We start from the raw sequence: 15533 nt of genomic DNA, 5'->3' as shown, positions 1-15533 counted from the left end.
GATTTAAAGCCCCATTGTCGCCTCTGACTCTTTTGTGGCCGCTCTGCAATGTGCTTGTTTTGATTTTGGATTCATTATTGTTTTTTGGGGTTTTTTTTTTTTTTTTTTTTAAATAAAAATGTTCAACTCACCCACTTGCAGGACGTTGTCCACGCAGCCGCCCTCCAGGAGAGCGACGCCGCGGCGGAAGGGCAGCCGAGTCTCGTCGCCGCTCTCCGGGCCGCCGGGCTCCTCCGTCCCGCTTCCGAACGACGAGTACATGCAGATCTCTCGCTCGCTCCTCGGGAACGACCAGTACACAATCCGCCGCTGTACGGGCTCCGGAATCCGTTCGAAACGCTCCTCCACCCGCTGGAAGGGCCACTTTTCCGCCACGCGCCTCGCCGCGATGTCCAGCAACGACTCCGGACTCTCCGCCGTCGGAGCCCCGGCGCCGGCCCCGGCTCGCTGGTCCGGCCGACACGTCGAGCCGTAGCCCGGCCTACAGCAGAGCCGCTTGGCCGCACGCTCCGCCATGCTAGCTCGGCGACGGTGAGGGGGGGGGGGGGGGGGAGTCAACACTGCAGCATATGAAGGCGACGGGGAAGCGAGAACGTTAGCCACGGCTCGGTTGTTGGCCAAACCATCCTTTTAAGGAGCCTGCGTGGGGGGAAGGGCTTTTGTTGACAAATGAAGAGAGGGCGGCTCGCTCCAGGTCCGCTTAGCTCCGTGCTAAATGCGGGGGACCGGACTGCGGGTAATTCCCGCACGGCCGCTTAAAACCTTTGTGAGCCACCGAATTAAGACGCTTCCAAGCGGGGAGTGAGGAGGGGAGGGGGGTTATAATTGCTACTTGTCCCGGTGGGTGTCGGAGGACGGACGGGGGTGGAGGGGGGGCTGCGCTTGGCTTAGCAAGGCCGAGCGATGCGTGCCTGGAGGCGGCCTGTCTGTCAACACTGGAGCCTCGTGGTGGTGCTGCGGAGGGAGGGGAGAGAGGAGGGCCCCTGAATGCAACCCCGCCCCGTGTGACATTCAGTGACCTACTGGAATGTCGGAGCGTTTAAGAAAAAAAACCCACACGTCCAGATTCCTAAATGACTCAGTCTGACTGAGGGAGGGCGCAGCGCACCAGCGGATGGCGCTGTTGTCTCTCTTACTCATACTGTATGTATTTATTACACAACAGTGCGTTTAAAGGTCCCGTATTTTGGCTATTTAGACCTCCATAGAGTGACTCTCTAACACGGACTTAATATAAAAGTGTCAATTTCGTTTTATAAAACACCTTGGTTCTGTCATACGAATGTCCAGAAAAGGCCTCTCGGTCAGCTCCTTCTGTTTGAACCAGTGTTGTTTCCACTTTGTCCACATTTGGCTAAGACCGCCCCCTTGTCACTGATTGGTTGCCTCCGTGTAGATGTCCACATTTGGCTAAGACCGCCCCCTTGTCACTGATTGGTTGCCTCCGTGTAGAATACCCACTTGTGAGAGCTGTTACGTTACCAGCGCTGCCTCGGAGCAGAGAGGTAGGCGGAAATCTTCGCTAGTGATGTAGATAAGCTCGAGAAATTCCAATGACCTGATTTCAGGCCTCGGCAGAAAAACGTCTGGAACTCAGGAATGCGTAGCCAACTTGAATTCATATTTCACATGTTTGCTGAGGCACCATAGAGACAATATCCCAAATACTAGAAAAGGTTGGTTTGGTAAAATTTTGGTAAAACATTTCAGATGAAAGCACAAAGGGACAGTGAAATGACCTAGAGCATCCAGATGGCCAACATTTCATGTACTTTTTGCTCCCGAAAATGAAATTGACAGTCATTTCCAAGAATCTGTTTTAGAGCAATTGGTAAATAACTAATTGCGGTGGGAACGCCCCTTTTTCCTCGGCAAAATCGATATGCCGCCGTGTGTTGGTGTGACGTCAGCGACAAAAATGGAAGCCAAAGTTGCTGCGTAGCCGTTTTGTCTTGTGTTCATGCATAAAGCAAGTGGAATAGTACCTTGTGCTTTTCTATACAGGCTGTCCCAAAAGTAAGCAAAAATGCTAATTTTCAAGAAATTACACTCACAACATCATCTTACTCAATTGCAATATTAACAAAGTCTTTAACATGATTTAAATAGGATTCATGTTTTCGGGTCTTTATTGAACACACCATACAAACATTCACAGTCAAGGGCGGGAAAAAGTCTGTGAAGCCTGGGACTCAGCCAACATGGAGTCCAATCAGTGGGACCAAATTGGAGGTGTCGGTGAAAGCTGCGCTGAAGAACTCTTAACACACACTCACGCATACTCCCCCACAAATACGCTCACTCGCATACTCACACGTCGACACACATTCCCACGCACCGACACACACATTTCTCACACACGCTTTCATGCACACACAAACACGCCATTACATACTTGCACTCACACACATACATTTAACCCTCACATACACCTACACTCATCCGTGCACTCGCAATCACACACATCCATGTCCACTCACACTCACACACACACACAATGGCAATTCCCCCGTTCCCTATTTGTAACCTCCTGCTCGGCTTAAGGGTGATGGCTTCATTCGTCATCCCTTTGTTTTCATGTCATTTGAAAGCATGCAAAAACAGGCCGTGTGTCACTGGAATGAGCTCATCTGTCTTTTCCTTCCACGAGCTGAGACCCCCCCCCCCCCCCGCACCCCCACCCCATTTCCCCTGTTCCGTCACCCCATCACCCCATGCTCTGTCCATGATGTAGCTTCCCTGCTTGAATATGTTTTCCACTATTGTCTGGTCCTGCACAGTAACAACTGAGCCAGTTTTCTCAGCATGGTGCCGCTGGTGGATTGTGATTTTTATCTGTTCAACTCCCCTCCCCTAAAATGATTAAAGGAGGCCTTCACATGCCTTTTAGTTTGAAGGAAATCGGAGCATCAGAAGCTTCTAGGCGCCAATGAATGTCTTTAGGACGAGACCTTAATGACACCGCGTTTTGGTCAAGGTCTAAAACCGTGTGGAGCTGACTTAGGAGTTTTTATGACGAATCATCAAACTTGGCTGGCATGCTCCGCCCACACACAATGACAAAAACTCATGTCCATCTCTAAAGTGTTCGAGGTTCAAATTTGGTAGCCATCGGAAAAAATCTTTAGGACAAGGTCTCATATTCCGGAAACGGCTTTTCAAAACCAAACTGACTGTGACAAACTGTTTTCTTTTCTTTTCATGGCTTCTTAAGACTTTTTTTGTGGGTCTTTGCGGGCTGATTGAAAAAAGAAAAGAAAAAAAGTAATTCCAATCCAAAGTGACAGCAGCGATATTAGAAATAATATCACGGCCTGCCTGTTGCTAAATATTTTTGCTTTTCTCTTGCACCATCCCTAACCTAGAAAATGAAAATTTCATGCATTTTAAATAACTGTTGGAGGGGCACTGATTAAATCAATGTGAAAATGTCTAAGAAGGACATTAGGAATTTATTATTTTATTACAGCCTATTTATTATTAATAACCACATTACCATTCATAGACAAAGCAGGGGGGGGGGTGTTAGCACATTAGCATTTTAAGATGGACTGAGCAGAAAAGTACATACATGACGTGTTTCTGCTTAAAGGGTCATAACTATCGCAGTATCGATGCTAGTTTTTTTTAAACCTGCCTATGGCATTTTGCATCGTGTGTTAGCATTAAGATAAATGACTTTTGTAAATGATGGGGTTTGTTAAAAAAAAAAAAAAAACTTGTAATTCTTTACGTTTGGTTTTAACAGTAAACTTCAAATGGGAGTGACAATAAAAAGCAAAGAATTGTCCGTTATCTGCCAAAATGCTGCTTAAAATCCTCGCCACCATCTAGGGTTCATAACTCAAATATTTGCAAACTCAAAAAAAAAAAAAAGGAAAAGAAATAAAAAATTAAAAAAATCAGCCGACGACTTGTCTAAAAAAAAAAACTCGTAAATTGGGTCACTCGTAAATCGAGGTACAATTGTAAACTTATGTTTGACGTCCGATCTAGGAATAATAAGACGTTAAACAAGTTCTTGTATTCCCTGCAGTGCCGTCTTCTTCCACTCGGTGGAGCCAAACAAGAGCAAAGAGCTGGTGGAAGGCAGGCCGGAAGTGGCGTGTTGAGTAATCCCTTTTTGTTTGGACAAATGACTCACTGAAACAAAACCACTTCGTTTTCTTTTACTTTTCTTATTTTACTTTCAAATGTAGTGTTCTTTTTTATTTCCATAACACGACTATTACTCTTTACCATCTACTAGAAATAGTACTACAAATTCTACCTCCTTTTGTCATGAAAAAGTAGGCATGGTGGCCTACTCGTGATGGACTCCTTTCCATTTGGTCAAAGCAGGCATTAAAAACAATACGAGAAATAGTGACTCGTTTTGCTAATAGATAAGAAGGTACTAGTGGGTATTTGGTATGGCTTTTCCATTGGCACAAAAAAACAACAACAGGAGAAACAGTCCCTGGCATGGCACCTACTCGCTATTGATGCCTTCCAATTTGGCAAGAGCAGGTAGTAGAAATAGTACCTGGTAGTATCTGCTTTTCCATTGGCAAAAGCAGGTACCATAGGTTGTAGCTCTTTGCCACTGACGCGTTTCCATCGGCGTAAGTCGAAGACGATGCACCCGCCCGGACCGCTTGTTCCATCCACGCGGTTGTGTTTATTAGAAAAGCAAGAATACAAACTAAACACAAGTCTTGTTGGCAGAGATCACGTTGACGTCGACGTTTGGTGTAGAAGTTGAGCTGCCCGAGCGCCGCCAATCACCTCTGCGCAACAACGCGTCTGGATACACGCAGCCGCTTTACAAGCGTTTCCTAAGAGCTCGGTGAAACCCTTCAATGTACATTAGTGGCTACGCAAAGTGTTGCTACGACTTTAGTTTGCAATAACATAAGTTGTACTCATATCAATTGCAATTCTTTAAAATTGCCTTTTTGAGTGTCAAACTAAAGCGACACGGCTCAAAACGTTGCTTTGAAAGCAACGTATAGAAAAATGGTGTCGCGTTAGTTGTAGTTGAATAGAATTGGATATATAAATATATAAATTCTATACAGTGCATCCGGAAAGTATTTACAGCACTTCACTTTTTTTTTTTTTTTCTCCCCACTTTTGTTTTGTTCCACAAACAACAACACCCCATATATGATGTCATTCCAAAGCGACACACGGAATTCCATAGTAACGCTTTGAAATGACATCGGTATTACAAATGTGGGTGTCCCAACTACGGCCCGTGTGCCATTTGTGGCCCGTGGCATATGTTAAAGATGCCGTTTGACATGGCCCACCCACAATGCTAGTAACACACACACACACAAAAAGGGGCAGCATGAGAAGTAAGGCTGTCAAAGAAATGAAAATGATGAAATATTGTACTGTAAAGCTTTTGAGACCTGCAAAGATGAAAATTAACTATTTACAACTACAATAGTAAGCCAATTTGTCTTCATAACTATGGTGAATAAAGATCATTAATTTTTAGCTGGCTTCTTTTGGTTTCCTCCACTTTCTGCTCTGAGTCGAGGTCCAATTTGTGAACATAAGAGTATTATGTTATTAATGAGCTTCAAGTAACTGTTTTAAAAAATGTTCATCTTATTAGAGATTGCTCATTTCGGTTCTGAATGTGGAGACGGGTTTCGGCTGGTGTTCAGTGCAGGGGCGGGTCTATGCTAGTGATACCTAGATCCTCAAAATCTTTTTCCCTAATTACCTTTAACAGAAAGCTCTGACATAGCAATTTTTCAAAATAATTTAAATATATAAACAATATACCGGGTGATTGAAAAGTAACTCCCTATTTTTAAGTACTTGTAACTTATTTCTGAACTATACTTCTTCCAAGAAATGAACATGAGAAGAAAGTGTACTCCATGGAGTTTTATTTAAAATTCGATATGGACGCCAGCATTAGTTTCTCAAGCCGCCTGGGAACTGCATTAAATGATTTCACAAGGAACTCTTGTGGGATGGAAGACATAACTTCTCATATTTGCCCCTCAAGTTCTTCCAAAGTCGTGGTCCTCACACGAAAAGGGTTGGACACCCCTTGATTAATTTAATGAAAAACTTATTATTATTATTTTTTTTTTATAAACACGTCATTCTGGAGAGTTGTCTCGAATGAAGCTGTAACACAACAAAAGGTGGAAAAAGTGAAGTTCACGGATGCACTGTATGTATGAGAAAGTGCCTATGTCTTTAATTAAGGCTTTCTTCTGGGTGAAAGACATCCCATTGGCTTTGCGAAAAGACAATAAAACACAGCAGCGATTCAGTCCCTTTGAAATGAGAAGGCTTTTTTCCTCTCCAAGAGGCGGGGGATTCGGGCTAGGCTCCGGGTGGTTAGGGGCCGGTGTTTTGGGAAAGGTTGATGCTCCCGGGGGGATGCACCGGGAAGCCGTACGGGTTCAGGGGAACTTTAGGCATCTGTGGAGGGGAAAGTGCACAAGTACACCCACTTCATCTCCTGGATCTTTCAAGTGATATGCCAGTTATTCTCGATAACCGCTATATAGCGCAACGAAAATAAACACGACGACTAGAAATAATCCACAGAGTCATCAAAGAAGCAGAGTTAGTCTTGGCTGTTTGCTCCACTTACCTGAGCTTGACCGTTCCAGCAGAAGAAGGTGGACTCCAATGCTCCGTTTTCTGGTGGACGTTTGGGTCGGGAAACATCCGCCTCGGACATGTCGCCGAATGCGGGAGGTTGCGTCTGGCTAACGGTGGAGGGCCAGGCTCCTCGGACCACGTGCGGCGGAGCGAAGCCCGTGTTTGGCGCCTCAAAGTGGACTTGCCCACTGAACGGGGGCCTCTGCGGAACAGGAGAACCAGAGTTTGCCAGCTGTTCATACATGCAGCTGCCGTACAACTGTGGGCCCGTCGCGTCCACGTGGGGACGAGGCCACGCGGCTTGTTGGGAAGGATTCGAGTGTGCCCCCTGTAGCTCGGTGTTGGAGGTCAACATTGAAGTTGGCCAAGTTGTTTCAAAGCAGCAGGAGCGGGTGGGAATCCCTTGGTGGTGAGGACCGCTGCTCGCGGGGCAATGTCCCACATGAGCGTTGGGAGAGGGCGCTACACCGGAAAACAAAATGCCAGGAAGAACTTCCTGTCCGTAGTCAAACGGCCTCGAAGAGTCCGCGGAAACCGGAAGAGATCTTTCCCCTCCCGAGGTTTTCATCCCGAGGGCCTCCTCCACATAGGAGAAGATGTCGTTGGCCAGGATCTGATCCAGTTCTCCGTCTTGGTTCATCCTCACCAACGTGTTCTCCCAGTCTCTCAGCTCGCGCTGCTCCACCTCTAGACCGTCCAGACTGCCCTCGCCTAGGTCTCCCAGGATCTGCTCCAGCGAGTCCAGCATGGGGTGCGCGGTGAAGCCCCCGGAGCCGGGCGTCTCTTCCAGCTGACCCGGAACGCTGAGCAGAGCGTGGCTGTCCGAAAAGGCTCGCTCCAGGGGCTGATCCAGATCAGTCTCGTCTATGCGGGAGAAGACGGGGACTTGGGTGACGGGCTTCTGGGAATAAAGTGAGCGGTCCTGGCGGTGTAAAGATCCCAGGATGGAGCTGGGATCCAGATGATTTTTCGCCGGGGGCTTCTCAGTGCCGGCAGGCCCCGGGATGGTGAAGGCATCTCGGGAAAGATCGTACAGGACACCTTCTCCCGTGGCTAAGTTGAATGGCAATTGCTGTCTTCTCTGCTGAAGGTGTTCCTCTCCCTCTTCATTCCTGCGAGAAATGTTTGTTCAATTCCCACAATTCCTGTCAACGTTCAACCACATCCAATATAATAATTATCTGCATTCACAAATCATGATCACAAGTTTCAATGATCGAGCGACATATCAAATTCCAAACCTGTTTACCTCTTTTTGAGGTATGCTGGTGGCTTCACGTATGGGCTTTGGATCCGGCTCTAGAGTTATGATTTGAATCTAGAGTTTGAATATGGTTCCGGATCACATTTAAAAGTTCTTCACTTCTCTGTCCTTGGGACATTCTCAAGTTACTCTCAGCGATCCATTGCATTGATCCATATCACAATAAAAAAAGAGCAACCTACTCTTGTTAGGTCAAACCCGATGCTGATCCGGAATTTTTGATGATGGCTTACGTTAGAGGTTTCTGGCGGGCGATGATGAAGTCGGGCCGTCCGTCTTTGAAGACGACACGGGCGGTGGCTTGTACCCACAACCACTGTCCCGTCTTGGTGAGCAGCCGGAAGAAAGTAAAGCCGCTGTCTCCCGTCTTGATCACTGCGGCCGGAGGAGAAGGAGAAGTTTGAAAATACGTCGTGGGAATATGTGTTGCGGCAGAGACTCGGCAGCGTACTCTTGAGGTGGTTGTCGGCGCAGTACATCATGTCGGCGGCGTGCACAAACTGATAGCCGGAACGCGGGGTGATCAACTCCGTCTCCGAGTAACCCAACACCAGCTTGCCCCTAACAAGAACACACGTGGATTAATAGCATTTCAATCCATGACAAATTTTTTTTCGTGGTCACAGAGCTAAATAAACTTCTAAGTCAAGATATCACTGTACTTTACTCCTTTGCATGCAGTTTATCATCAGGTCCCAGTACCTGGTGTCCACGGCCATGGGGGCAAAGTCCATCCGGTGCTTGGTTTGAAAAATGAGTGTCCTGGTGCGGATCTCCATGACGGGCGGCGGCTGTATGGGCGTGGCGATGGCAAACAGGGCCAGCAGAGGGTTCCCCTCGGGGCCGGCGTCGTCCCGCAAGTACTTCAGATGGCTGGAGAATTTTAAAGCCTAGAGGATGAAGGGCGCGATAACATTAGCATTTAGCACAAAGGGACCATTCCACTAAGCGGTCCGGTTGGGTTCACCGCGGAAGGGTAAACCCCGATGTGGTTTCCGAGACGATAGCCGTGTCTGCTACGTAAGTAGAGTGGCATTATTGCACGGCGACGCAGTCTTAAGTGCAGTTGACTTATAACAACAATCAAGTCAAATTTAAGCATGTTTCTCCTCTTCCAAATACAATCAGCAAAAGCCTGATTATCGGATGTCTAAAAGATGAACCTGATTATCTTGTGGTGTGGAGTGATTTTGCTCCCCCCGACAATCTGACAATGGGGCTGACAATCGAAAATGTTGAACATGTTCAACACAGTGGTGCCTCTAGAAGAAACCAGTTGAATTTGTTCCGTCATCGTGGAGTTAAACACTCTTATCACAAATCATCTTTCCCCATTGAAATGAACGGAAATGCCATCAATACGGCCCAGCCTCCCCAAAAAACAAACACAAATATTTGTAATGTGTTTATAATAAGAAAAATAACACTATCCTATTTTACTTCATAAAACATACGTTAATAACATTATTAAATAAGATGTACAAAATTAAACACCTTTTACAACATTTTTTGCTTCAATCCAATAGACATTGGTGCTCCTTCTGGTGTGCATGCTTTGGCCACCAGGGGGCAGTTTAAAATATACATATACAGATATGCATGAAGCCAGTCAACTCCTCAGTATGCTGCAGTGTGTGGTAATATTAGTCATTTGTAGATGATACAAAATATATGCCTGTGAATATTGCTACATTCTGCCTACATGTGTTGCTCCACCATCTGTGTTCAAATATCTGTCGGTTAAACGGTTATAACACAGAGGCTATTTGTTAGCCCGCCTGGCTTCTAGCATCATTTGTTAGCATTAAGCTAAGCGGACTAAAAGCTATGTGATTGTTTTTAAATACATAATATGTAATACTCTTTGTTTCATGTTTAGTTTGACAGTAAACTTCAACTGGGAGTGGCAATAAACAGCTGCTTGTTGTGAAATGTATCCAATTGGCTTTACTGACACCAAAAACAAAAAAATATATCACAAATACATACATAAATCAGTCTTCCGAACGACGGTTTGTATCTTGAAAAACTTACCTTAGGTCATATCTCCAGGCAGCACTGTATTTACACTTGCAACTCTAACGTACCAAATTTAATAAAGTCCAACTTCACCGGAAGTGGTTACAGTGCATTTTTGATTCATCTTGAAGTTCATCCAATATGTCTAACTTTTTTGTGAGTAGTGTATTAGTCACCAAGAATCCAGACGTGTTGTCCAGGAGGCAACGGAGGCGACAGCAGAAGTTCCTCTCCAGGAAGAAGGAGTTCTCCGGAGGCAGGAGACTGTTTGAGCTGCTCTTGGCCGCTTTTACGGCTGAACGGAGGAAAATATAAGTGCTGATGATGATGATAATGATCATCGTTATCGCGTGTGTTCTGAAACTCACTGGCGTCCGCTCCAGTCTCGCTGAGGTGGACGCCCAGCTTCAGCTGGCAGTTGAACATTTCTCTGTCGTCGATGTGGATGAGGTCAAAGACGCTATGCTGCACCACGTCGGACTGAGAAGAACACCAAGGAGTGGACGTGAGCTTGTGCACAAGTACCGCTTTTTCGTCTCGACACGATGGGAAAACGGCAAAAGCCTCCCGTGTTTATTTTCACCATTTGTAGCCGTGTAGCAAAGCCACCATCTCGCCTCTGTGTGGTCCTGGAGAGTATTCCTTCCCCCCCCCCCATCTATCAATCCATCTATCACTTTGACTGTTATGTAACTCCAGTCCGCTGTTGTGTAAATTTTAAAAATGTATTATAATCCTTCAAGTGGAAAAGGTGCAAAATAGACAAAAGTCTTACCTGATGGAAGCCCAGGTAGTCCTGAACGGTGGGCGAAGTGTAAAAAATGGTGCCGTCGCCAGTGACCACCAAGACGAAGCCGTTGAGCGACTGCAGGAGACGCGGCGAGGACAATTAGAGGGGACGACAACACAGTCACGTAGAAATGGCACCGTACCTTGAGGAGGAGCTCGCCCTCAGAGAAGCCGACGCCGTCTTGCGACACCGAGTGTGTGCTGCCGTCGGGGGGAGGGAGCGGCGTTCCATTTCTGCGGTGCGCTGCAAAAAGTTATTTCGGAATTGTCATTTTGGAATTGCCATCTGTGGTCCGTAGATGAGACGAAAATTCGTGAATTTGCACATTTGTAGATTTTGTTTGGGGGCTAGGGTGACCCCCTAACATTTACTGAAAATCTCATTCCAATTGCTGTTTTTGTGCTAAAGCCAAAGCAATAAAATGATTACTTTGGCGCCATCTGGTGGAATCTTGGTGTCACTAAGTTGTCCTGTTTCGTTGACAGTTCTTGAATTCACTTTGTGCAGTCACAAGTGAAAAGTATGTTTCTCCTCGTCTCCCAATGAAGCTTCTAAAAGCCGGAGTTGGCTACTTTGTTACAATTGGCCCGTTTATCATTGCGGGAAAAACACCTAAAGGTGACTTTAATAATTTACCGTTTGTGTAAAGTGCTAGTGCACATATTTGTTCGCCATGTGCGATGTCACGTTAGTTTGAGGTAGCATGTTATTTATTCTTCGTAGATTTTTGTTTTTCGCAGCAGGGCTCGGTCCGTATCTCCTGCAAATAGTGGGGGTTAACTGTAAACAATTGGTCTGTATACTGCAGATTTTCACCTATTGCATGTGTCTCTACAAACAGGCGTTCACTGTAAATATGAATAATAGTTTTACAGTAGTTTTGGGGAAAATAACATTTTTGTGGTTAGAGACGAATGACAATGGATATTTAAAGGACCACTTTTCGGGTTAATCTAATCTCCCATCGGCTCCACAATACCTCCTTTTCCCTTACGGTAATGACTGTATGGCACGCAAAGCAACTTCCTTGTCCCCCTCCTCCCCCTCGCTTTTCAAAACAAACCCGCTGGATCGGCCACTCATCTCCCCCCACAAACCCGAGGAATTTCCCCTGACATGTTGGTCAAGAAGCGGGCGTCACGTGAACGCAAGAATCCACCCGTTTGTTTTTGTAGCAGGAGCCCGCTTGTGGGACGGCTTCCAACTCCGGAGTTCATCTTTCAGGACTCCAACCGAAGAGTTCCAGTTGCCAAAGACGCTGTCGGACCTCCGCCCCTTCCAAGCGCCGCATCCATAATTCGTGCGGCAGCGTATTCAAACAAAACGTAAGATAGTTTGTCATAACAAACAACTATACGATTTGAAAGTAAATATAAAAAATAAAATAATCAATGAAAAAGGGCAAACAAATGTGAAGAATATAAAATATAAATCTAAAATAATTACAATAAAACTATATATGTGTATATAGAATTTAGAAAGGCGGTTAGTTAGTAAAATAAATGTAAACACAGTCATTACAATCCGCTATTCGAAGACTTGGAGAGAAGAAATATACAAGCCTTACCACAAGATCCAAACCACTCATCAGCAAAAAGAATCAGAAGGCCAGATTGGATATTGCAAAGAAGGACAGAGATTAGCCACAAAGGTTTTGGAGCAAAGTTTTATGGACTGATGAGACCAAGATGAACCTCTAACAAAGTATGGAGAAAGAAATGATCTGCTTATGATCCAAAACACACAAGCTCATCTGTGAAGCATGGTGGAGGTGATGTCATGGCTTCGGCCTGCATGGGTGCTTCTGGAACGCGCTCACTAGTCTTTATTGATGATCTAACTCATGATCGTAGCAGCAGAATGAATTCTGAAGTCTACAAAATCATTTTGTCTGCAAATTTACAGAAAAAGGCATCCAAACTAATCGGGAGAAGCGTCATCGTGTGACCCAAAACACAATGCCAGCACAACAAAGGACTTCATCAGGGGGTAAAAAAATATGGAAGGTCTGAGACTGGCCAAGTCAATCACCGGACCTTAACCCAATAGAGCATGCATTTTACCTCTTGAAGAGGAGACTGATGTGAGAACCCCCCGGAAACAAACAAGAACTGGAAGAGGCTGCAGTGAAGGCCTGGCAAAGCATTTCAAATGAAGAAGGCAGCAGTCTGGTGAAGTCAATGGGTCGCAGACTTGATGCAGTTATTGCAAGTAAGGGTTATGCCATTAAGTTCATTTGATAAATGTCAGTTCAAATACTTTTGCTCACGTCAAAAGTGGGTGGGTTCAGACAAAAGGTGCCCTGTCCTGAGTTGTTTAACACATGTAGATGTAAATACCATGAAATGAAAGCTGGAATTCTGAACCTTTGCCTCATATTTATCTTTTTATCTGAAACCCAGATGTCTTCAGTATACAACAAAAACAAAAGGGATTGACCTTGCTGTTCCAATACTTATGGAGTGGACTGTATATAACATTTAATATACATTTTAAGAAAAAAAAAAATACTAAAAATGCAAAAAAATGAAATGTAAATATAAAAAAATGAAATCATTCCAATAAGATAAAACCGCAGAAAATAAAACGGGTTGTTGTAAAAACAACTATAAATAAAATGTTATTTATATTGTTGTTATTATGTTAATTAATAATACATTAAAACAGAACTACTAAAACACAAAACATAAATAGAAAATATATAAAATAAAATTATAGTAAAAACAAATAAAAAAAGAAAATAAATACAATGAAAATAAAATTTAAATTTTCAATATACAAGGCGTCACACTGAACCTACTGTGGAAGTAACTCTTGACTTTGAGGTATCCCACGCTGAGCCGCAGCACCGACAGCTTGTCCAGGCGGTTGCGGACGTCCTCGGAGAAAGGCAGCAGGCTGGTCAGGCGCTCCAGCTCCACGTTGAGGCGGTCCCGGTGCCGCTTGGACGGATTGGTCTTCACGGGTGGCGGTGCGGCACTAGACAAAAACAACATGAGGGGTTCAGTTGCAAAAAAAAAAGCACACATATGGAAAATATTCTGGAAAATGTTCTACATGGCAATATGGACCAGGCTATTTAATAATAGTAATAAACACTCAAAATTAAACTGCAATACAGTTACATCTCTGCTGTATCGCAGATGTTAAGCAATCTTTTTTTTTTTTTTTTTTTTTTAATGGGTTTTTACACCGTAAGTTTGTATGTGTTGCTGCTCTATGTTGGTAAAGTAGCAGTTGTTTGAAGGTTTACAATTACAACAACATCAATGCTGATTTCCGTTGGGTCGTCTATGGCGTTACACATTCTATGTTAGCAGTAAGATCGCAACTTTTGTCAGATTACATAATACGATTTGGTTGACCATTTAATGTTAAATTGTCTTTTGTTTTGTGTCAGTTTTACAGCAAACTTAAACTGGGAGTGACAAACAGCTTCAAGCAAGCACGCTTTGAGCAAGAGAGTAAAAACAGGTGAAGGAATATTTAAAAAAGTGTGTTTTAATACATTTAAGAATGTCACAAGTTTAAATGAGTTTACAGCGTGTAGGCGGAGTAAAACTATACATAATAATGTATCTTTTGTCATCGTGGCTATGCATTCGCAATTTCATAAGATTTTGTTTTTTTAAAACATAACCTCCACTGTTCGCTGAAAAACGCTGCTGTTGTGCTGAGGCCAACGCCATTAAATGATTGTTTTGGCAAGGAACTATGTTGAAGAGACTTCAAGAGCTTTACTTACTCAACTTTAGTTTTAGAGCAGTTTAACAACAGGCAAAAGTAGTGCTTTGCTGCCACCTTGTAGCATCTTGATGCCAAAGACCTACGTTGAAGTGAGTTGAGGAGCTATATTTTGATAGAAGTGGTGCTATGCCACCCATCGTCTGGCATCCTGGTACCGAGGAACTATGTTGAAGTGAGATGAGGAGCTTCATTTAGGCAAAAGAAGTGGCTTTGCCGCCACCTTGGTGCCAAGGAACTATGTTGAAGTGCGTTCACGGTCTTAATTTTGACAACCGCATCTACCTGGCCGGAAATGAGCAAACAAGGACAACGTCGACGGCATTGTGATTATGACGCCAGCATGACAGAGAACTGTGGAAAGATGACGTAGATGACGTCTATCGAAACAGTTGTTGTAAGTGAGTAAACGTAAAGAGTGCGCACACGAGCACGTACTTCTTCTGAGTGGGCTTTTTCCTCCTCTTCACGGCGTAGACGCCGACATTTCCCTGCATGGTGCCGCTGGGGTTAGTTACAGCCGAAGCTCTCTTCACTTCAGCGGGAGCAAGACGACTGGTGTCCTCCGAAGCGGCATCTAAAGTCGATATTCTTATCTCGCCGCGCACTCCAGACGCAGATTTTCATCGGCGGCACCTCGCCCCCAAACACACGTGGAATCCAAATTATCCGACGCGAGCCGAGGAAAAGGACATTTACATAAACACAAGGGATAAATAAAAAAAAAAAATCTCGCCAAGTTTACCAGTGGACTTACTTGTGAGTGTGCAAGTCCTCCTTTGCCCCTCGACCAATCACGACGCCCGATACACGACGCCCATCTATGTCGCAAGTTGTCATTGGAGCAGACTTTCCCCTTTGTTTCAGCCCAAATCAACAAACGTCAAATGAACATTTTCAGTACACTGGCACATTCTCTCCTCGTGAAACTAGTGTAATACCGAGTTTATTGCACTTCTAAAGATGAGAATAGCACCGTTTTCAGCGAGATTCTACGACAGTGACGCTGCTTCCTGTCGCCCGGTTTGTGGCGTAGTGTTGACGACATCGCCCCCCAGAGGCAGTGGGTATTAATCGTAGGGATGCCAGTCCGAA

The 15533-nt window shown here is 44.8% G+C and overlaps 2 protein-coding genes across 2 annotated transcripts in view; both read right to left on the bottom strand.

Moving 5' to 3' along the window:
• The window catches only part of zswim6 (zinc finger, SWIM-type containing 6), a 20447-nt gene extending 17784 nt beyond the window's left edge, over positions 1–2663 (bottom strand). The window contains exon 1 of the mRNA XM_061697511.1: positions 132–2663. Within this exon, the coding sequence (XP_061553495.1) occupies positions 132–516 (385 nt within the window). The 5' untranslated portion in view covers positions 517–2663. The remainder of the gene's footprint in view (positions 1–131) is intronic.
• Positions 2664–15533, bottom strand: LOC133413319 (aryl hydrocarbon receptor-like). The gene is made up of 12 exons (XM_061697512.1): positions 15196–15533; positions 14877–15074; positions 13495–13673; positions 10837–10937; positions 10680–10769; positions 10273–10384; positions 10081–10199; positions 8588–8775; positions 8337–8446; positions 8119–8260; positions 6611–7733; positions 2664–6435 (listed from the first exon to the last, which is right to left on the bottom strand). Exons 2-12 carry the CDS (start codon positions 14933–14935, stop codon positions 6352–6354), a joined length of 2307 nt encoding a protein of 768 aa, XP_061553496.1. The 5' UTR covers positions 14936–15074; positions 15196–15533; the 3' UTR covers positions 2664–6351.

This window comes from Phycodurus eques, chromosome 15, assembly GCF_024500275.1.
Source record: "Phycodurus eques isolate BA_2022a chromosome 15, UOR_Pequ_1.1, whole genome shotgun sequence".
In the NCBI taxonomy this organism is placed as follows: domain Eukaryota; kingdom Metazoa; phylum Chordata; class Actinopteri; order Syngnathiformes; family Syngnathidae; genus Phycodurus; species Phycodurus eques.
This window is presented reverse-complemented; position numbering and strand designations above follow the sequence as displayed.

Coding starts and splice junctions, on each gene's coding strand:
- LOC133413319 (XM_061697512.1), bottom strand. CDS start 14,935: ATGCAGGGAAATGTCGGCGTCTACGCCGTGAAGAGGAGGAAAAAGCCC. Junction 13,674..14,876: donor AAAAAGCCCACTCAGAAGAA/GTACGTGCTCGT, acceptor GTTTTTGTCTAG/TGCCGCACCGCCACCCGTGA. Junction 8,776..10,080: donor ACAACACGTCTGGATTCTTG/GTGACTAATACA, acceptor TTCATCCTCTAG/GCTTTAAAATTCTCCAGCCA.